This window comes from Hemiscyllium ocellatum, chromosome 3, assembly GCF_020745735.1.
Source record: "Hemiscyllium ocellatum isolate sHemOce1 chromosome 3, sHemOce1.pat.X.cur, whole genome shotgun sequence".
Taxonomy (NCBI): domain Eukaryota; kingdom Metazoa; phylum Chordata; class Chondrichthyes; order Orectolobiformes; family Hemiscylliidae; genus Hemiscyllium; species Hemiscyllium ocellatum.
The window spans coordinates 142,466,976-142,491,314 of NC_083403.1; the positions used below are offsets into that span (position 1 = coordinate 142,466,976).

The 24,339-nt window shown below is 41.4% G+C and overlaps 1 protein-coding gene across 9 annotated transcripts in view; it reads right to left on the reverse strand.

Annotated features, from left to right (window-relative positions):
• agbl5 (AGBL carboxypeptidase 5) overlaps positions 1-24,339 on the reverse strand; it is a 119,258-nt gene extending 94,919 nt beyond the window's left edge. For 7 of the 9 annotated variants that reach the window (XM_060854046.1, XM_060854084.1, XM_060854056.1 and 4 more), the window contains exons 1-3: positions 23,885-24,339; positions 15,650-15,952; positions 11,273-11,444 (exon numbers count right to left, since the gene is read on the reverse strand). In XM_060854046.1, the coding sequence (XP_060710029.1) occupies positions 11,273-11,444; positions 15,650-15,873 (396 nt within the window). In that variant the 5' untranslated portion in view covers positions 15,874-15,952; positions 23,885-24,339. Of the gene's footprint in view, positions 1-11,272; positions 11,445-15,428; positions 15,514-15,649; positions 15,953-23,884 lie in introns of those variants that run through there. The other 2 variants (XM_060854065.1, XM_060854075.1) reach the window with 2 other exon arrangements.

Below are 24,339 nucleotides of genomic sequence, written 5' to 3' on the forward strand. Positions count from 1 at the left end.
AACATGCTAGTCAGGCAGTGACTTGTGGCATGGAAGACATACACAAATCTTAAGATATCACAAGTTGCTGGAGAAGGTTTATGCAAGCAGCATTCTGTCCTTAATTTCATTATGAGATATGTACGGCTCTACTATGTTTAACCATATGGCCCATCACTTTTCCAAGTATTGGACTAGGAAACTAACACAAGGTTGAATTAAATATGTCCAAACATGTTCACAGTTTGATTGAGCTACTCTCATAACTCAGAGTGGAGAAAGTGAGCAACAGAGGAAGTAAAATAGATCAAATGCTCCCAAAAAACTACAAAAATGATGTAATACCAGCCCAGAAACTAGAGCCTTGTTCTTAATATTATAATTTAGATTTTCATAGTATTGTAAATTACAAGTGACATCTTATATAACAGTAAACTATCCTTTCACGTTCCTGCAATTTTAGGCATGGTGAACACACCACCCTCCAGCCATCATCCAGTTGCATGGACTCATTTAGTTGCAGCCTCAGAATCATATCCAATGGTTTCACTTTTCATTACTGCAGTTCCCCAATAGTGCCCAACTCCTAATTCTCATCTACATGCTACCTGTCAACAACATCTTCCAAAATCACAATGCCAGGTTTCAAATGCACAATGATGACTCCAAATTCAACCTCAAACCCTTACACTTACCAGGTTACTTATCAACATCCAGCCCTAAATGAACAGGAACTTCCTCTATTAAATACTGGCAAAGCCAAAGCCCTTATTTTCAGTCTGTGCTGCAAAGCCTATTACTCGACATTGACTTCAAGCTAAGACAGTAAGACATTGCAGCAGACACAGAAACATAAACCATAGAGCAAACGAATAGATGTAACGCAGTCAACCTATGATCACGTGACCATCCAACCTGGCGCCCTATTCACACTTTCTTCCCATACTCTCCGATTCCTTTAGCCCCATGGAATTCTACCTATCTCCTTTTCTGAAACCACTGCTTGCTGAGAAAATAAATGTCAGCATGGTGGCTCAGTGGTTAGCACTGTTGCCTTGCCTCACAGTGCAAGGGACCCTATTCAATTTCAGCCTCAGGAGACTGTCTGCATGGAGTTTGCACATTTCCCCCATGCCTGCGTGGCTTTCGTTGGAATGCTCCATTTTTCTTCCACAGTCCAAAGATGTGCAGATTAGGTGGGTTGGCCATGGGAAAATGCAGGGTTACAGGGATAGGGTAGGGGAGTGGGTCCTGGTGGGATGCCCTTCAGAGGGTCAGTGTGGACTTGATGGGCCGAATGGCATACTTCCTCACAGTAGGGATTTTATAATTCATCTCTGTTATGAATGATTTGCTCTGAATCCTAAGACTGTGACCCCTGGTTTTGGACTTCTTGGTCACTAGAAAATCTTTCTGCATTTACAGTCTAGTCTTCTTAGAATTCTCTAGATTTTTGGTTTGAGGTCCCCTCTCATTCTTCTAAACGCCAGTGAATATAATCATCTTCATATTGTCAACCTGCTATCCCAGGAATCAGTCTGGTAAACCTTTGATCTAATTCCTCCATAATCAGATGTTCCTTCAGATAAGGAGACCAAAATTGCAAGCAATATTCCAGGCGTCGTCTCACCAAGGTCCGATACAATTGCTACAAGACATATCTGCTCCCATATTCAAATCCTCTTGCTATAGATGCCTATATACCATCTACTTTCTTCAATGCTATTCTGTAAGTCATTCAGCACACTGAGACCGCTCTATCATTCAATGAGATCATGGGTGATATGATAATCAGCAGCTTCACTTTCTTGCCTTTTCCACATAATCCTGATTCTCTTACTGATTAAAAATCTCTCTGTCTTGAATATATTTAATGGCTTAGCTTCAACAGCTCTTTGCGGTAAAAAAAATTCACAGATATACTACACACAAGAAGAAATTCCTCCTAATCTCTGTTTTAAAGACACAACTCTTTATTCTGAGATTATACCCTGTTGTCCTTGATACACCCACAAGAGGAACAATCTTTTCACATTGAACCTGTCAGGTCCCCTAAGAATCTTGAATGTTTCAATAAGGCCACCTCTCATTCTTGTATATTCCAATAAGTAGTAATCAACTCAACCTCTTTTCATAATGCAACTCCTTGATACCTTCCATCAGCCTTGTGAACCTTATCTGGACTGCCTCCAATATCAATATATCTTTCATGAGAAGGACCAAAAACTGTATTTGGGCTGGTCTGACTATAACCTTATACAATTTTAGCAAAACCTCACTACCTTTACACTTCATTCCCTTTGAAATAAAAGCCTACTTCCCTATTAACAGCTAAATTGAATATTAGCTTCTTGAAATTTGTGGATGAGGACACCCAAATCCCTCTGTTCTGTAGATTTCTGTAGTCTTCCTCCATTTCCCGACTCAGGTGACTGACTGTGTGGAGTTTGCACGTTCTCCCAGTGTCTGCGTGGGTTTCCTCCGGGTGCTCCGGTTTCCTCCCACAGTCCAAAGATGTGCAGGTCAGGTGAATTGGCCATGCTAAATTGCCCGTAGTGTTAGGCAAGGGGTAAATGTAGGGGTATGGGTGGGTTGCGCTTCGGCGGGTCGGTGTGGACTTGTTAGGCCGAAGGGCCTGTTTCCACACTGTAAGTAATCTAATCTTAAATAAGATTCATCTCCTGCCAAAGTGCATAACCTCACATTAAACTCCATCTGCCAAGTCTTGCCCACTCTCTTAACTTGTCTAGATCCCCTTGCAGACTTTTTGTGTCATCCTCATGACTGGTGTTCCCATCTATTTTTGTGGAGAAAGTGAGGTCTGCAGATGCTGGAGATCAGAGCTGAAAATGTGTTGCTGGAAAAGGGCAGCAGGTCAGGCAGCATCCAAGGAACAGGAAATACGACGTTTCGGGCATAAGCCCTTCATCAGGAATGTGTTCTATTTTTGTGTCACCCTCAAACTTGGCCACAGTGCATTCACTTTCCCCATCCAAGTTACCCGATACCCATCTATGCTACTTCTTACCTCAATGAATGCTAGTAAAGTTATTATCAGGCATGGGTCCCCTGAATGCAAGCCCTGCATTCACAGTTTGCAAGCACAGACGTGAGGCAAACTGGCTTATATAGTTACTTGTTCGTTGTCTGCGTCCCATTTTTAAATAAAGGTGTTATACTGGCAGTGTTCCAGTCACCGGGACTTTTTCACATCTAAGGATTCCTGGAAGATTACTACCTGTGCATGCACTATCTCTGTTGCTACTTCTTTTAATAGCGTAGGTTGCATTCTATGAGGTCCAGTTCAATTGCCTGCTCCATGGCAAATTTCAGAGGCTAATATGTATCTGAAAAGCTTGCTGTCACACGGAATCAAAGATGGACTTCTAACTTTATATATACTAGATTAACAAGACTGTCTACTTAAACCTCTGTTACACTGCCTGATTCCTTCTCTACCTTCTCGATGAAGAGAATTAATGTTGGAAAACATGGAAATAATGGAAGCTTTGACAGGTACTTTTTATTTGTTTTCTGTGCGATTTTGTGAATTGCCCAGAAATAATCAATATAACTAAGTGAATCATACCATAAGAATTAATGTTATAGGCAGAGTTATAACAACATTTTGCATGGGAAAAAAACCGTACAAGTTGAAATATTATACATGTGCTACAGCATTTCTGGTTGAAATAACTCTAAAAATAAAATAGATCACTAAATATTGAAGAAAAACCACAAATGGCAAACTTCCTGTTCAATACAAGTTTTAAAAGTTACAGATGTATTTTTAAGATTGATCAGACTCTACCTACTGGCAGACGTTGGTCTGTGCCAGGAATGCAGAGTCTTGGTGCCAACCAATTTCTGCCAGTAGATGGAGCCCTTTGGTAGAAGGTCAAAATCAGTGAGGAGAAGGAAACAGCTTGAAAAGCAAACGGAGTAGCATGAAATAAGGGCAAACAAAGGCAAAGTCAAAAGGAAGGATGCAAGGCCATTTGTTGCAGGGCCTAGAGTGGTCTCCTGGCCTCGAGGTGAAGCCCAGTGTGGTCTGAGGTCATGGCGCAGCGTGGACTAGCGGCTAGGTCCCAGTGTGGACTGGATTAGAAGGACTGTTGTTCTGAAGTTATTATTTCTACATTTTTCTAATTTATTCCTATGATATGTAATACTCTATTTCTTTATCTTTTAAATTTTCTTTTCCAAATAATTTTTACTTAAGAATCTGTACCTAGGTACTTTTGTACCGAGGATGGCACCAGAAGTGGTGACTTGTAAACTTTTCACGGAACTCATTTGAATACATGTGACAATAAAACTAATTCTGATGCCTTTCAACATCTCTGTCTTGTGACAACGGTCTGTGTGTACCAGGACACCAGATAAAAGCCGCTAGGAACATTTTCACATCATTTTCTTCTTCAAGATCTGACAATTCTTTAGCCAAAGTTGTTTTTAAAAAGTTAATCTCCACAGAGAAAGCTTTAGCTTTTCCTTTAACTGATGTGTGTGCAACACGTGTTAGTATAAATATATACCCTTCTGAATTACCTGTTATATTCCAAACTGTGATAATAAGTTTTGCCTCTTTTTAATAAAATAGTCATTCCATTGTTCGTTAAAGAAACTAATAGTTGAATTTATATTATGAAACAAAAATATATTTGGATTAATGCTTGAAAAATATAACCACAGAGATCTAGGGTACAGCTGATCAGGTCCTGGGGATTTATCCACTTTTATGCATTTCAAGACATCCAGCGCTACTTATGTAATATCAACATTTTTCAAGCTGTCCCCATCTATTTCCCCATATTTTGCATCTTCTATGTCCTTTTCCACATCCACAGTAAACACTGATGCAAAATGCTTTTTTAGTATTGCCCCCATCTCCTCCATCTCCACACGTAGGCTGCCTTGCTCATCTTTTTAAGGGACACTATTCTATCCCTAGTTACCCTTCTGTCCTTAAGGTATTTGTAAAATCCCTTTGGATTCTTTTTAACCCTATTTGCCAAAGCTATCTCATATGCCCTTTTTGCTCTCCTGATTTCCCTAAGTATACTCCTACTGCCTTTATACTCTTTTAAGGATTAATTCTTTACCTGACACATGCTTTTTTTTCTGTTAAACAAAACCTCAATTTCTCTAGTCATCCAGCATTCCCTGCACCTCAATGTCAGGAATATGCTGTCTCTGTAACCTCTTTCTAATTTTTAAAATTTTAAAATCTAAAAATTTAAAATTTTCCATTTTCCAGCCATCCCTTTACCTGTGAACATCTGCCCTCAATCAGCTTTTGAAAATTCTTGTCTAATGCTGTCAAAATTATTCTTCCTCCAATTTAGAACTTCAACTTTTAGACCTGGTTTATCCTTTTCCATCACTATTTTTAAACTAGTAGAATTATGGTCGCAGGTCCCAAAGTGCTTCCCCACTGACACCTCAGTCACCTGCCCTGCCTTATTTCCCAAGTGTAGGTCAAGTTTTGCACCTTCTCTAGTAGGTATATCCCCAGGACCTGATCAGGTGTACCCTAGATCTCTGTGGGCCCTGTGCTAAGATATTTGTATCATCGATAGTCATGAGGTGCCAGAAGTCTGGAGGTTAGCTAATGTGGTGCCACTATTTGGGCGGCATGGTGGCACAGTGGTTTGCACTGCTGCCTCACAGCGCCAGGGACCTGGGTTCAATTCCCACCTCAGGCGACTGACTGTGTGGAGTTTGCACGTTCTCCCCGTGTCTACGTGGGTTTCCTCCGGGTGCTCCGGTTTCCTCCCACAGTCCAAAGATGTGCGAGTCAGGTAAATTGGCCATGCTAAATTGCCCGTAGTGTTAGGTAAGGACTTTATGTAGGGGTATGGGTGGGTTGCGCTTCGGCGGGTCAGTGTGGACTTGTTGGGCCGAAGGGCCTGTTTCCACACTGTAAGTAATCTAATCTAATCTATTTAAGAAAGGGTGGTAAGGAAAAGCCAGGGAACTATAGACCAGTGAGCTTGACATCGGTGGTGGGCAAGTTGTTGGAGGGAATCCTGAGGGACAGGATTTACATGTATTTGGAAACGCAAGGACTGATTAGGGATAGTCAGCATGGATTTGTGCATGGGAAATCATGTCTTACAAACTTGATTGAGTTTTTTGAAGAAGTAACAAAGAGGATTGATGAGGGCAGAGTGGTAGATGTGATCCATATGAACTTCAGTAAGGCATTTGACATGGCTACTCATGGGAGGCTGGTTAGCAAGATTAGATCTCATGGAATACAGGGAGAACTAGCCATTTGGTTACCGTACTGCTCAAAGTTAGAAAACAGAGGGTGGGACTAGTGCTGGCAAATGGGACCAAATCAGGTTAGGATATCTGGTTGGCTTCGGGTGGTGTGGGGTTCCTGAACTATGAGGTTGGAAGCTGAGGGTGGGAGTTGTCCAAGGTGATGAGGTTGTGTATGGTCTGGGAGATGATGGTTTGGTGATTGGGGGGGAGTGGGGGGGGGGGGGGGGGAGGGATGAAGTCATTGTCGGGGGTGGTAGGAGGAGGTATCTTCGAGTTCGCGCCAAGCTTCAGCGGTGTAGAGGTCAGTGCGCCAAACTACCACAGACCCTCTTTATCAGCTGGTTAGATGGGGAGGTTGGGATTCCAGCAGAGAATGGAGGGGTGCGCATTGTGAGGGTGAGAGGTTGGAGCGGGGGAGACGGATGGACAGGTTGAGACGGTTAATGTTACGACAGCAGTTGGAAATGAAGAGATTGAGGGCGGGTAATAGGCCAGCATTGGGTGTCCAGGTGGATGGAGTGTGTTGGAGGCGGATGAAGGGGTCCTCGGAAGTTGAGCTGGAGTCCCGATTGGAAAAGTAAGTTCGGAGGCGGCGGAAGAAGTGTGCGAAATCACAACGTGTATTGAATTTGTTGATGCGTGGACGGAGGGGGATGAAGGTAAGGCTTTTGCTGAGGACTAATCATTCGTCCTCAGTGAGGGGAAGATCTGGGGGGAGGGGGATGGCGAATAGAGTCATTAGCAGAGGTGATGTTCCCCTCAGGGTTTTGGGGGGGGCGGGCGGGTATGGTGACAGTGGGATCCATTTGGCGGGGGGGGGGGGCAGTATGCAGGTGAATGGCATTGGTGGGTACAGAAGTGATGGCAACAACGGTAGTGGTGAGCAGCGCCAAAGTCACAGAACATGTGACATCAGCGATGACGCGCGGGGCGGAGGTGATGTCACATGTGGTGTATGTGAAATCATTAGGAGCGGAAGTGGCTGCAATGGGAGCGGAAGTTGCAGAACATATGGCATCAGTGGTGGATGTTTGTCAGAGGGGGTAGAAGTGGCTATAATACAACCTCAAGGCTCCAAAACTCAATTCCTCTACCAATAAAAGCGAACATACTGTACACCTACTTAATAACTCTATCAACCTGGGTGGCAACTTTCAGTGATCTATACACATGGACACAGACACCGAGATCTCTCTGCTCATCCACACGACCAAGAATCTTATCTGTATTCCTGTTACTCCTTCCAAAGTGAATCATCTCTCAATTTTCCACATTAAACTCTATTTGCCATCTCTCAGCCCTGCTCTGCAGCTTATCTACATCCCTCTATAACGTGCAACATCCTTCGGCACGACCTACAACTCCACCAACCTTATGTCGTCCGCAAATTTACTAACCCATCCTTCTATGCCCTCATCCAGGTCATTTATAACAATGACAAACAGCAGTGGCCCCAAAACAGATCCTTGTGATACACCACTAGTAAATGAACTCCAGGATGAATATTTCCCATCAACCACCACCCTCTCTCTTCTTTCAGTTAGCCAATTTCTGATCCAAATCGCTAAATCACCCTCAATCCCATGCCTCTGAATTTTCTGCACTAGCCTACCAGGGGAGACCTTATCAAACGCTTTACTGAAATTCATTTCCACCACATCAACCACTTTACCCTCATCCACCCGTTTGGTCACCTTCTCAAAGAACTCAATAAGGTTTGAGGCATGACCTATTCTTCACCAAGTTTAGATTAGAGTGGTGCTGGAAAAGCACAGCAGGTCAGGCAGCGCCTCGAATGCTTCCTGACGTGCTGTACTTTTCCAGCGCCACTCTAATCTAAACTCTGATTTCCAGCATCTGCATTCCTCACTTTTGCCTATCCTTCACAAAACCTTGTTGACTATCCCTAATCAAATTATTCCTTTCTAGATAATAATAAATCCTCTCTCTCATAATCCTTTTCAACACTTCACAACCGAAGTAAGGCTTCACAGGTCTATAATTACCAGGATTGTCTCTACCCCCCCTTGTTATCCTCCAGACTTCTGGCACTATTCCCATAGACAATGATGACAAAGATCAAAGCCAAAAATTCTGCAATCTCCTCCCAGCTTCCCAGAGATTTCTAGGATAAATCCCATCCCACCGAGGAGGACTTACTTATTTCACTTTCCAGGATTGCTAACATATCCTCATGATTCTCACCCCTGTCTAGTCTAATAGCCTGTATTTCAGTATGAATACCGACCAAAGTATTCATTTGGCACCTCTCCCATCTCTTTGGGAAGTAAAACTTCCCACTACTTCCTTGACAAGCCCTAATCTTTAGTCATTTTTTTATTCCTGACATAGCTATAAAAAGCTTTAGGGTTTTCCTTGATCCTACCTACCAAAGACTTCTCACGTCCTCTCCTGGCTCTCTCTTCTCATAGTCATAGATATGTACAGCATGGAAACAGACCCTTTGGTCCAACCCGTCCATGCCAACCAAATATCCCAACCCAATCTAGTCCCACCTGCCAGCACTCGGCCCATAACCCTCCAAACCCTTCCTATTCATATACCCTCCAAATGACTCTTAAATATTGCAATTGTACCAGCCTCCACAACTTCCTCTGGCAGCTTATTCCATACACGCACCACCCTCTGTGAAAACATTGCCCCTTAGGTCTCTTTTATATCTTTCCCCTCTCACGCTAAACCTATGCCCTCTAGTTCTGGACTCCCCGACCCAAGGAAAAGACTTTGCATATTTACCCTATCCATGCCCCTCATAATTTTGTAAACCTCTATAATGTCACCCCTCAGCCTCTGATGCTCCAGGGAAAACAGCCCCAGCCTGTTCAGCCTCTCCCTATAGCGTAAATCCTCCAACCCCAGCAACATCCTTGTAAATCTTTTCTGAACCCTTTCAAGTTGCACAACATCTTTCCAATAGGAAGAAGGAGACCAGAATTGCACGCAATATTCCAACAGCGGCCTAACCAATGTCCTTGCAGCTGCAACATGACCTCCCAACTCCTGTACTCAATACTCTGACCAATAAAGGAAAGCGTACCAAATGCCTTCTTTCCTATCCCATCTACCTGCAACTCCACTTTCAAGGAGCTATGAACCTGCACTCCAAGGTCTCTTTGTTCAGCAACACTCCCTAGGACCTTACCATTAAGTGTATAAGTCCTGCTAAGATTTGTTATCCCAAAATGCAGCACCTCACATTTATCTGAATTAAACTCTATCAGCCTATTGGCCCATCTGGTCAAGATCCTGTTGTAATCTTGGTAACCCTCTTCGCTGTCCACTGCACCTCCAATTTTGGTGTTATCCGTACCTCTTATGCTCACATCCAAATCATTTATGTAAATGTCAAAAAGTAGAGGACCCAGCACCAATCCTTGTGGCACTTCACTGGTCACAGTTCTCCAGTCTGAAAAACAACCCTCCACCATCAATCTCTGTCTTCTAACTTTAAGCCAGTTCTGTATCCAAATAGCTAGTTCTCCCTGTATTCCATGAGATCTAATCTTGCTAATTAGAATTCCCTGGGGAACCTTGTCGAATGCCTTACTGAAGTCCATATAGATCACATTTACTGCTCTGCCCTCATCAATCCTCTTTGTTAGTTCTAACTTGTAACACTCATTCGCCCTAACTGAGCCTTCATGTCTCATCTTTACATAACTGCCCTTCTTACTCTTGACAAGAGATTCAACTTCTTTAGTAAACCACAGTTCCCTCACTCAACCACTTCCTCCCTGCCTGACACACAGAAGCTGTTCCTTGTACAAGCTCCACATTCCAACTGTGCCCATCCCCTGCAGTTTCCTTTCCCTTCCTATGCACCCTAAATCTTGCCTAATCACATCATAATTGCCTTTCTCCAAGCTATAACTCTTACCCTGTGGTGTATAGCTATCCCTTTCCATTGCTAAAGTAAACAACCAAATTGTGGCCACTATCACCAAAGTGCTCACCTACCTCCAAATCTAACACCTAACCTGGTTCATTACCTAGTACCAAATCCAATGTGGCCTCACCCCTTGTTGGCCTATCAGGAAATCCTCCTGCGCACACTGGACAAAAACGACCCATCTAAGTTACTCGAACTATACTGTTTCCAGTCAATATTAGAAAACTTAAAGACCCATAACAACTACCCTGGTACATTCACTCCTATCCAGAAATATCTTTTCAATTCTTTCCTTTACATCTCTGGAACTTTTCAGAGGCCTTCAGCAGGGTGAACTCTCCTTTCCTATTTCTAACCTCAGCCCAAACTACCTCAGTAGACAAGTCCTCATTAAACTTCCTTTCTGCCACCGTAATACTGTCCTTGACTAACAATACCACACCTCCCCCTCTTTTACCACATTTTCTGTTCTTACTGAAACATCTAAACCCTGGAACCTGCAAAAACCATTCCTGTCCCTGTTCGATCCATGTCTCCGAACTGGCCACACATCGAAGTCCCAGGTACCAACCCATGTTGCAAGTTCACCCATCTTATTCCAGATGCTCCTGGCATTGAAGTAGACACACTTCAAACCACCTTCCGGCCTGCCGGTACACTCCTGTGGCCTCAAAGCCTTATTCATGACCTCACTATTCTCAACCTCCTGTACACAAGAGCTACAATTCAGTTTCCCATCCCTCTGCTGAATTAGTTTAAATCCTCAGGAAGATCATTAGCAAACCTACCCCCACCCCTCTGGTTCAGGTGTACACCATCCTGTTTATACAGATCCCACCTACTCCAGAATGAGCCCTAATTATCCATGTATCTGAATCCCTCCCTCCTACATCATCCCTGTAGCCACGTGTTCAACTGCTCTCTCTCTCTATTCCTTGCCTCGGTAGCATGTCGCACAGTTAACAAACCAGAGGTAATAACTGTTTGCTCTAGCTGAAAGCTTCCATCCTAGCTCCTTTACAAAGCTTCAAAGATGAACTTATACACTACAATCTACAAGATGCAAAAAAAAACACTTCTACAAGATCACTAATTCCAAAATTTCCATACCTCATATGTTGGTCTTTCTCGCACCCGCTCCCAGCGTGGTCTTCCAGGAAGAGTCTTAACTAATGGGGCCATTCCTTGTGAGTACAGTTTGCTTTGCTTATTCATATTCATGATATTGATTTTAATAACTTTACTTGGAATTCCCCCCTTCACACTAAAATAAAACCAGGACCTGAAGATAAAGACAAAATAAGTTATCGTCAATATGTTGCATGAATTCAAATGTCAGATCATGAATACAACTTAATAAAAAAAGCTTCTTAGCAAAATATTGATGATGCTGAACCAATTCTTTCCTTGGGTTCATCAGTCCCAATCAATGAATATGAAAAAATATCCATGAAAATAATCTAAATTTACTTAGTTTGTTATGAACATCAGAATTGCTGGAAGAGAAAATGTCTCACAATCCACATATTATTATCAGTTTCATAGTCATGTGAAACAAAATAAAGTTGCTGAGTAATTGAGGCAAACAATCTCCATCAATTAATCTTTAACTGATATGAAATGAGGTGAAAGTTTCAGGGAACCATACATCCAAAGTCACCTGCCATTCTAACCATACTTTATTTTTTTACATCTAATGTTATTAACATAATGAATAATGAGTGCTATTTTCTGAACAAAATCTAGCTAACTTAAATTTGAATGAATCAATACTGACTCATTCCACTTTCTCCATGAGACATGGTTCCATAACTTAATTCTGAATTCACTCTTCCTCATGCACAGGCTGTCCCAAATAGCTCTACTATTCTGGGCAAAATGGAAATTACTAATCATAGGCAACTTTTGTGAGAACTGTTATATAACTCTAAAAGCCGCAAACCCATTTGCTATGAAACTTTTCCAGTGACAGTGTGCGCAATAATAAAATTATTGGTCTTCATAATCTTGTAATTATTCACTCCTTTAACATTGCCATTGAGATAAAGTAAGCAAATAGTTTACTGTAACACAAGCATGACTAAGACAAACTTTAGAATCAGCTAAAATAAAAAGATGCATTTGTATAACTTCTTTCACATGCTCTGCACACTCCAACGTGTTTGCATAACAAGTAATGACAGGCAAGAAAATGTCCTCTAGTGCAGCTTGTCCCATATAATTATGATACCTGGTGCTGACCACTATAATTATCTACCTTCTGGAGGTAGTAATCTGTAGTCCTGAAAGAAGTAGGTTCAGATCTTACTTGAAGGAGTTCTGCAAACCAGTGTGCATTGCTCAAACCAGCCAGCCACCTATCCAACTGTTTAATTCCTGACATGTAACGAGATCTGGCTTATTCAATTTAACAGTGACACCCTTGGTTCATCCAAAACTATGTAACTGGAGAAAATTGTCAACTGGTATTTATCCTCTTTTTTTCCCCTATTTATATGTTAAGTAAACCTACTGTTCTCCATTGTTTCAAGTTCCAACTCTTTTAGTCTATCTAAATAGCCAAAATGATTCTCAAGAGGTCAGAATTGAAATGCAAAAATAACAATGAAGCATTGAAAATTATGAATCAAGCCTCATGCCTCATTCCTTTCACATTTAAATTCCTCACCTATTTACTGCATTGCATAAAAGATCAACAGATTTTTCCCCCAATGTAACTGAAAAGTTATTTTCTTACAAACTCATTGACCATAAAACAAATAACAACCCAGTAAGGTTGATCAAATATTATTAGGTGCAAGATCGCCCACCATTTTAAACACTGTCTTAACTCTGCAAGTTTCAACTCCCTCTCAAGTCCCACAGACACCTCGCAGACAAGTTATCAGCTACATTAATGAAGAATCATAGAATCCTACAGTGTGGAAACAGGCCATTTGGCCCAACAAGTCCACAATGACCCTCCAAAGAGTATCTCACCCAGACTTGTTCCCCTACCCTATTACTCTACATTTACCCTGATTAATGCACCTTGCCTACACATCCCTGAACACTGTGGGCAATTTAGTATGGACAATTCACCTAACCCAAACATCTTTGGTCTGTGGGAGGAAACCGGAGCACTCAAAGGAAACACACGCAGATATAGGGAGAATGTGCAAACTCCACACAGACAGTTTCCCAAGCTGGAATCACTGAAACCAGAACCACTGATCCACTGTGCCGCCCTAGTACCAGTGGTACCAGCATAGGAGGGGCGATACCAATAGCTTTGAAAAGCTTTAATTGTACTCACTCAAATTAAATTAGGCTTTGAATTGAGCTCAAATAAATGTTACGAATAATCAAGAGACCTTTAGTGTTGTAAGGAAGATAGCACTGGATAGTACAACATTCTGCAACCATCACTATCTCAGCATACTTTTGATCAGTGAAAATCTTACAAAATCAAAGGAGAATCTCAACTATTGATATGAAAAGAGTTTGGTTTAGATGTTCATGTGGTCTAGTAACCATGCCATTGAAAAATAACATAGCTATCAGTGCAAGTTTTGATTTGCCCACTGTAAAGATAAGTCCAATGTAAGATTGATGAATACAACATTACCAATAACAATAGATTTTATAAACATTTACCACAAGAAGCTAGGCGAAATTGAGACTATAGCAAGTATACTTTTGTTTGAAATCCATGTTCAGTGAAAGCAAATTAATATTTACTATTTTAAGCATCAAGACAGCTAAGGAAATGTAGATCTACAATTATATTGCTTATTCAATGTTTAAACCAATCCTAAGACTGAAGAGCATACATATTCAGTCTGTTGTTCGTGATAATTACTTGGCAGTAACATAATACTTCCAACAAACATTACTAGCTTTTGTTATTCCTGGATCTCATCAACTGATGAGATAGTTCTTAGAGCTAAAGGGATCAAAGGGTATGGAGAAAAGTAAGAACAGGGGTACTCCAATGGTAATGGTCAGCCATGATCATACAGAACAGTGGAGCAGGCTCGATGGGCCAAATGGCCTACTCCTGTTCCTATTATCTACATTTCTAATGTTTTCTACTCAAATCTTGAGGACCTGGGGCTCCTTTTTATCCAGAAAATGGACAGAACAAATGGCTTCACAGGTCTTGATCAGAAGTAAAGCTCCGTAAGGGAATCAGTGCCTGGTAAGGCATATGAGTCAAATAGGCCCTAAATCTACAAAGAAAATCTCGAAGTACCTCCAAGTGGATTTGTAATTTGTGTAAATGGTTGATCATTTTTTGTTATGTTGTTATGACTATGCTTTACTCAAATAGTCACAGACATATTAGGATTGATTATGGATCTTGGCAGGAGACCAGAATTCCTGCCATACAGCCCCTCAAAAGATTTGACCTTATTTGACTTTGACTTATCATCAAAATCAGAGATCATGGATTCACTTCCTTTTGCAACTCATAAAATCATCACAGGATCCCCATATAGGGGAAGCAGGTATTTCGGTGTGGTCCACCCTGACCCTCTGAAGAGCATCCCATCCAGTCCCATGCTATCCCTGTAATCCTGCATTTCTGACAGCTAATCCACCTAGCCTGCACACCTCTGGACACTATGGACAATTTTGCATGGCCAATCTAGCTGACCTCCACATCTTTGGACTGTGGACAAACCCATGCAGGTAGAGGGAGAACGTGTCAACTCCATACCGACAGTTGCCGGAGGCTAGAATCGAACCCGGGTCCCTGGCACCATGAGGCAGCAATGCTGACCATTGAGCCACCATGTCACCCTCATAAAGAGAGAATCTCAAAAGTCATTTTAAAATTGAGGACATTTCTACTCAAAAGGAAGACAAAGTCATGCATTGTGGTTGAATGGGTTTATAAAGTGAAGACCACAACGATAAAAATAAAATCACAAATAGTGTGTACTGCTCTCATGTGACTTTGAAACACACTCTGATAAACTCACCATTTACAGGAATATAAAAAAACCTGGCACTAACAATTCCTAAGCAATTAATTTTTAAAACTTGGAAAATGATGGGCATGTAGTAAGAACTTAAAAGTAAATTTTAATTTGTAAATAGTACTATAATTGGTCTTCACTTTGTGTCCAATGAAGTAAAATGATAAGTAATCTACTTGAACTATTTACAATCTAATCCATTGACTAAATGTTATTGGTGAATGTTCGTGAAAACTGATTATACTTGGGGTTAGCGATTAAAATATACTGAAATTCTCTTCCCTTTTCCCTTCAATACAAACCAATGTGCCACAAGGTGATTCCCTCCTGTAATGCCTATTATCATCAGATGCATCTTGTTATACTGCATTTTTTCCATAGCTCCACCTGTAATGAAATCAAGTTTCCAAAGTTTCATGTAAAAGCAATGACACCATAAATGACAATTGTTTTACGCAAATTTAACCTAGCAACAAAATTCCTAACTATTCCAAATACATTAAAAAAAAACTCATTAAATTACCTATTACCATTCTCGAACTCCGTATCGGCACAGTCTGGTTTGGTCCATACATTAAATTCACAATCTGGAGTAATTAACACATTTCCTAAATTTCCTGTGCCTGTACTGCCACCGCTGGGAGTTGAGTCCACTTCTCCTTCAGGTCGCTCCACTTTTTCAACTTGAGCAATGTTTCCAGAGTCAAACTTGGAACTAAAAAGTAAGCCGCCACATCGAATTTCCATTTTTGTGGCAAGACAGAATATTTCAAGTCATCTTTCATTCTTCTGCGCGACACTGTGAGAGCAGTTATATCTTTACCTTCTGTGCAGGGAAAGAAAATAATTATTTCCAAGTATTTCAAAACATAGCTAAATAGCTTACTGATTAAATAGAACCACAGTAAAACTTAAACAAATCAATACCAAAAATTGTCTTGGATATCTGTGCAGTAATACCTAACCACTGTCTCATAAATTAATACCCTTTAAAATCAAGATATTTAATATAAAAAGCACAACTTGCATTTTTTTCCAACAAAGATCAATAAAGATAAAAGCTTTGTAGAATCAAAAAAGGAAATCCTATCTATATGTAATCTCTTCCAAATATCAATGGCATAGCACTCACTCATTTACTGTTTCCTAGAGGAAAGACAAGGTCAATCTCTGGGTTCAGTCATCCAGTAGAAATTACAGTGAACTAGAAAAACAGAAAATTGTGCAGCTAGAAAAAAAAATGCAAAATGCAAATAATTGCACAAAAAGCTTACCCTATAAAAGGTTGGATCTCAGTTTATTAAATACATGTTATTTGCAACTTAAAATAGTCTAGAAAATGCATGACTTTTGGTTTTTACACATCTTTCACTAACTTTCCACTGCAGACTGTTAGCAATTCAGAGAATGTGAATAAAAGCTGTCTGATGTGTTACAATGTTTAGAACCCAGCAAATGTGATCACTCAGACTAGTCCCTTTTGCTCTAGATGACCCTTCAGAATGGAGATGAGAAAGAAGAATTTCTTCAGCCAGAGGGTGTTGAATCTGTGGAATTCATTGCCACAGACAGCTGTGGATGCCAAGTCATTGAGTATTTAAGAGAGAGATAGAAAAGTTTGTGATTAGTAAGGGGATGAAGGGTTATGGGGAGAAGATAGGAGAATGGGGTTGTAAAACATATAAACCATGATCAGGTAATGGACCAGACTTGATGGGCTCAATGTCTGGATTAGTGGTGCTGGAAGAGCACAGCAGTTCAGGCAACATCCGAGGATGCATGAAGGGCTTTTGCCCGAAACTTCAATTTTACTGCTCCTCGGATGCTGCCTGAACTGCTGTGCTCTTCCAGCACCACTAATCTGGTTTCTAGCATCTGCAGTCATTGAGCTCATCAAGATGGTAAAAACAATGGCCTAATTGTGCTCCTACATCTTATGTTTTCATGGTCAGAGTATCACGATCAGCCATAAATACTACAAGTTGTCTGCTGTGTATTAACTGAAGCCACCGATCTTATAAACTTTATGAAAAGCCTCAAACTCTTTGTGGAAAATTTTAAAAAGAAAACAAAGCAATGAGATTTCAAAGCTCCAGTGGAAGACCGTGGGCAAGGCTCATAAATCGCACAGCTCACAATTAACTCAAGTGTTGACTTGTCTGCGGTGGTCTGATACCCTCTGCAACCTTTCATGGATGCCATTGACTCCTGTCTCAATGCAGCAAACCCAACCGTGACAGTCTTAAGGAACCTTCCACAATTTAATCCAAGAAAACTTAAACCGTGCAGGGGCAACAGCTCAAAACAAAGTCAAGGGGCAGTGGAAGGGCGAAGGCCCGAAAAGAATGTCATAGAAACGGATATCAGCACAGGAGACCACTGGCAAAAGTGATTTAACAAATTTCCCCAAAAGCATTCCAAGGAAGTTTTATCATTTTGATACTCCATACCAACTTTAAGTAATCTGACTAATCCAGCAGTAACATATCAAAGGCACTTTTTGTAACTGACAACTCTCCTTCTTTATAACTGGACTCAAAATACTGTCAGAAAATTCTAGATTATCAGATTAGAGTATAGAATTAGTTTAAATATTAAAACCATATTCTGGCAAATTTAGGGACAACAGCTTGTGTTTATATAGCATTTTAAGCATAATAAAAATATATCTAAGCACTTCACAGAAGTGAATTTGCTACATAAGCCCATAAGTAGGAACAGGAGTACGTCACTCAGCTTGAGGCTGCTCCATCATTCAATGGATCAAGGCTGAACCTCATATCCACTTTCCTGCCCTTTTCCCCCATAATTCTAGATTCTCCTACTAATTAAATATGTCTCAGCATTGCAATATACACAATAATTCTGCTTTATCTCAGCTCTCTGCAATAAGACTATGAAAGAATTCTCCTCATCTCAGTCTTCAATTGGCACCCTTTAATTATGAGACTGTCCCCTCTGGCCCTTGACTCTCACATGAAGTAAAATGTCCTTCACCATTTACCCTGTCAAGCTCTTTAAGAATCCAAGTTTCAATGAGATCACATCTTCTGTTTTAAATTCCAATGAGTAGAAGTCCCAACCTGTTTAACCTTTGCTTGCAAGATATTCTCCCATACCAGGAATCATCCTAATGAACATTTTCTGAAATGCCTCCAATGAAATAATATCTTTCCTTAAATAAAAGGGACCAAAACTGCTCACAGTAGTCCAAATGTCTCGCCAGTACCTTGCACAGTTGCATAATGGTGTGTACAGGTATACAAAGGGACATTTGAGTTGACCCTTGTCAGAGGTAGGTTTTAAAGAATGCCTTAAAGAATCAAAGGGTGGCAATAAGACTTAGGGAACTTATTCTGCATCTAAGAGTCTTGACATCTGAAAACACAACTATCAATGCTAAAGTTATTGAAATCAAGGATACTTAAAAGGCTAGATTCAGTAAACTCCAGAGATATCAAAGGGCTGTGGAACTGCAGATTACAGATTTAGGGATGAATTTGAAAACAATGATTGATCATTTTCAAATTAAGATATTACTTAAACACTAAGTCATTGAACAAGTGCTGAAAGATGAATGGAGGGTATGTATTAGGACACAGGCAAACTTTTTGATGACCTCAAATTTACAGGAGGGTAAAACACAAACACAGCCAGTTCATTGGGATAGTGAAGTTGAGGTAACAAAGGCAGTCACCATAAGTGATTGGGATACATAGATAAAATGGACAGTACACTGACAAATGAAATTACCACAGAAGTTTGGCACAATTCTTTGATTTTTTTTAAGAAAGATTGAGGAGACAGAATAGAAACTAAATGGTATATTTTAAATAGCATGTGGGAACAGGGAGTTCTATAAGTGTGCTTCTATACATTTTGAGAGTGTAACTGGATAAATTGAGAAGGCTGCTGAAAGCAACTCTTATGGCAGCATCATAAAGTCACGACAGATGTGATTTAATTATTTCTTGAGTCAAGGACAGTTGATCATGATAGTTCAATAGATGTTCTATGTATCAACTTTTGAACAGCACTCAACACTAGGTATCCCACAGGATATTTGTTAAGATGAAAATCCATGGCATTTAAAGGGAACGGGGTAGTATGGATACAAACTTGTTCTAGCAACAGGAAGTAGTGCTAGGCTGATTTTTCAGACTGGAATGTGGCAAGCAATGATCTTATCAGTTTTAGATCCATTATTTTCTCTTTTTTTAAAAAATATAAATGCCAGAAACTTAGACAGCAATAAATGCAAAGTTTGGCAAAATTGTATATGTGATGTGATAGGCTTCAGAAAAACATGCAAGGTACAATACAATTATATTCAATGGGAAGAAGCAGATGAGTTGAACAAAGAGAAGATTTTAGAGATACACTTGGGAGAACTAAATTAAAAAGACAGCATTTATATATAAATAAATAAAAGTGCAGATGGGCAGAAAGGCCTTATTGTCAATACGTCCAAATCCTTAAAAGGTGCAGCACATGGTAAACACTTGTGGTGCAGTGGTTGTGTCCCTACTTCTGAGGCCAAAAGGCCTGCTACGTCCACTATTCAAGAGGTGTGTCATAATACATCTGAACAGATTAAAATATCTACAAGGTTAGAGGCCAGGTCCTTGCAAATGAGATTATATAGCAAATGTTTAAGGACAAGTGCAGATACTCATGGCTAAGGAATATATAGATATTGGAGAGTGATGGGTATCTGAACTCGCCATCTAAAAGGGTCCTAGAAGTGGGAACCCTCAAAACAATTAATACACATTTAAAGAAACACTTGAAAGACTATAGCATGCTAGGCCACGAGCCAAGTGCTGCAAAATGGAATTAGACTCGTTGGATGTGCGATGACTGGCACAGACACGATGGATCAAATGGTTAAAAAGCACATGGGCTGTTTGTACTTATTATAAGGTGTAGATACAAACAGTGTCTGATAGAGCTTTGCAAATCACTCGTTAGGCTTCAGTTTGTGGATAATTCTGCACATCACACTTCAGGAAAGGGACACTTTGGTTCTAGATTCCCCAGCCTGAGGAAATACCCAGCTTGTCTAACCCTGCTAGAATTTTATATTTCAATTAAATCCCCATTCCTCTAAACTCTCCTAAATATACAACCAGTCAAACCAATCTCTCAAAATAATACAAAACAAAATTCCATGGATAATATTTACAAAACCAAAGAGTACGATAGCCAAGGGTTTTTGAGTTAAAAAAGGAGGCAGTCATGCTGATTTTAACAAAGTACATAGACTGATTGAACATACACAAGAAAACTCATTGCTTTTATATGGTATTGTAGATAGATAGGTTGGATGTCAAACTCTGAAGAAAGCAAGAGTAGTCTACCTCTAGTTGCACAAATTATTCACCCAATGCAATGTATGTAGATAGACAAATATTCAAAGATTAAATATTATTTGGGCAGAGGTTAGCAGGTATGTTAGTATTAATCCAATTTAAGATGGTTCTCCTCTGGAATATGACAACTAACATGCATAAAATGATGCCAAAGCAGACCAGCAAAAAATACATTGTGTATTTTATATAGAACCATAAGATCATAAGACACATAGCACAAATTAGACCATTTGGCCCATCAAATCAACTCCACCATTTAGTCACGGCTGTGCCATTCTCCCCGTAACCTTTGATCCTCTTAACAATCAAGTGCCCATCTCAGTCTTAAATATACTCAATTACATGGTCTCCACAGTCTTCTGTGGCAATGAATTCCATAGATTCACCACTCTCTGGCTGAAGAAGTTTCTCCTTAGCTCCGTGCTAAAGGGTTTTCCTTTTCCTCGAAGACTGTTCTCTCCCATCAATGGAAACACCTTCCCAATGTCCACTGTCCAGTATTCTTTAAGTTTCAATTAGATTCCTCTCTCATCCTTCTAAACTCCAAGTATGAACCCAGAGTCCTCAAATACTCCTCATATGTTAAGCCTTTGATTCCAGGGATCATTCTTGTGAAACTCTGCTGGACCGGCTCCAGAGCCAATACATCTTTCCTGAGGTATGGAGCCGAAACAGTTCATAATACTCAAAACACAGTCTAACCAGAGCTTTATAGAGCCTCAGAATTATATCTCTGATTTTATATTCAAGTGCTCTCAAAATAAATGCCGACATTGTATTTGCCTTCCTGACTACTGACTCAACCTTAGGAGAATCCTGGACAAGGACTTCCAGGATTGGGATACATAGATAAAATGGACAGTACACTGACAAGTCATTTGTAGTTCAGATTTCTGAATTTTCTCCCCTAGTAAAAAATAGTCTATGCCTCTTCTTCCTACCAAAGTGCATGACCTCACACTTTCCCACATTGTATTCCAGCTGCCACGTCTTTGTCCATTCTCCTAACATGTCTAGATCCTTCTGCAGCCTCCGGGCCTCCTCAATACTACACATCCCTCCACCTATCTTGATAACATCTGCAAACTTAGCCAGAATACCCTTAGTTCCTTCACCTACATCATTAATGCATAAAATGAAGTGAAAAGGTGTGGTCCCAACATTGACTCTTGCAGAACACCACTAGTCACCGGCTGCCCTCCTGAGAAGGACCTTCTTTCCCCCATTCTCTGTCTGTCTTGCAGAAAGCAATCTTCCATCCATATTAGCAGCTCGCCACTAACACCATGGGCCCTTATCTTACTCAGCTGCCTCCAGTGCAGCAACTTGTCAAAGTCTTCCAGAAGCCCAGGTAGATAACATCCACTGACACTCCTTGTTTAACCTGCTCGTTACCACCTCAAAGAATTCTAACAGATTTGTCAGGCATGACCTCCCCTTGATGAAACTATGCTGACATTGCCCTATTTTACCATACACTTCCAAGTAGTCAAAAATCTAATTCTTCACATTGGATTCCAAAATCTTACCAACAATCAAGGTCAGGTTAATTCCCACTGCCCTTTACCGCATTGTATGTGTTCTCTTTTGCCTTTATGCTGTCCCTGACTTCTCCGATCAGCCATGGTTGCCTCATCTTCCCTTTAGTACGCTGCCTCCTAGGATATATTTTTACCATGTCTCCCAAAGGAACTCCTGCCTTTGCATGTTCCACTGTCTTTCTTGCTAGCTCCTCTCCTGGTCAGCTCCTCCCTCATGCCTCTGTAGTTGCTTTTATTCAACTGCAATATTGTTACATCTGATTCCATCTTCCTACGACCAAACTGTACAGTAAATTCTATCATATTATGGGTCCTTCACCTTAAGCTCCCTCATTGCACAACACTAAATCTAGAATTGCAGTGGACCCCACCACAAACTGTTGGTCCATAGAATCCCTACAGTGTGGAGACAGGGCTTTCGGCCCAACAAGTCCACACCAATACTCTGTACAGTAACCCACTCAGACCCATTCCCCTACCCTACATTTTATCCTTGACTAATGCACCTACTTACACATCCCTGAACACTATGGGCAATTTAGCATGGCCAAGTTACCTAATGTGCACATCTTTGGATTGTAGGAGGAAACCGGAGAACCCAGAGGAAACTCACCCAGACAAGGGGAGAATGTGCAAACCAGAGGTTGAAATTGAACCCAGGTCCCTGGTGCTGTGATGCAGCAGTGCTAACCATGGAGTCACCTTGTTCCAAAAAGCCATCTCAGACATTCCACAAATTCCTTTTCTTGTAATCCACTACCAACTTGATTTTCTCAGTTCACCTGCATATTGAAATCCCTGATGATAACTGTCACCTTACCTTTCTTATATGCCTTTTCTAGCTTCTGGTGTATCTTGCACCCCAAATTCTGACTACTGTTTGGAGGCTTGTACATAATTTTCATTATGTTTTTTTTAAAACATTTGCAGTTCCTCAACTCAACCTGCAGAAACCTGTAATGACAACGTGTTGTGTGATCCCAAAGTTCAGCCTCATTTTCACACCAACTGTAACCAATTACCTTTAGGCCTAATTTGAGATGCCAGAAGCACTATTTAGGGTCATGGTTGCAGTGCCAACAGGACTGTAACATCAGTGGTATACAGTGATGATAAATATTAATAACTACTGATTGTAATATGGCATTGATATTACAGCTATTCAGCAGGTGCTGATGCTTAAATCTCACTATACATCTTCTTAGCAAAAATTTCAGTTAACACAGTACTGACCTGCAGAAGTTACAAGTCATGTAAATTGCTACACTGACATTACTAACTGGCTGTAAGATCATAAAGACATAGGAGTGGAAATTAGGCCATTCAGCCCATTGGGTCTGCTCTGCCATTCAATCATGGCTGATAAGTTTCTCAACCCCATTCTCCCACTTTTTCCCATAACCCTTGATCCCGTTGGCAATCTCCCTCTTATGACCGGGCCTTCACAGCTCAAGGTCACCCTCCCTGGTGATATCACTAACCTGTGGAAGTGCTCATCACTGGTGATCTCACCAATTAGTGTCACCAGTCAGTTATCCTCAATGTTGATATAAGCAGCCCAACACTCAAGGCAAACCAGTGACTATCTAGCATCAGTTCAGTCTTCGCACTGGGAAAATCTCCGTTTGCTGGCCCCAAATACTCAACTGTCACAAACATCAGGGACACCCCAACTATGGCACTGGTCACTCTTTACCAGCGACGGCAGCAGCAATCACTGCCTCCACCAAATGGGCCCAGCACAGCCCTCATCACAACAGCTTGAACAGAGAGGCAGGAACGGTCACCTCACACCGGGGGCTAAGCGCCGATCTGGCGGAATGTCCGCTTCCCGGCTCCGCTCACCTGGGCTCAGCGACCGCGCCGCCTCCCCGCCGCGGGGCTCATCCCGAGCCCAGAACTCCGGCTCCCATCCCTCGGGGCCTCGGTCCGACTCGAAGCCGAAGCGGCCTCTTCCTCGGATCCGCTATCGGGCGGAGAATCTCGGCACTGGCACAGCCGCTCTCGCCGGTTCTGGGTGACGGCGTACCGGTCGCTCCGCCTTCGCGCCTCGGCCTCTCGCTGCCGGCGGCTCCGGGAGTCCTCCTCCCTGTCGTGATCCCGCTCCGTCCGCCTCCTCTCAGTCGCTCCTTCTCCGGAGCCCTCGCCGCTCCTTCCCCGCAGCCCTTGCCGCCCGGTATTCTGGTCACCAGCAGCCGCCAACCGCGATCGCTCGGGCTCCGTCTCTCCGTCGCTTTGTTTTTTTTCCCCCCGACAAACAAACACACACCAACTTCCCTTCAAACTCTGCTTGACATCAA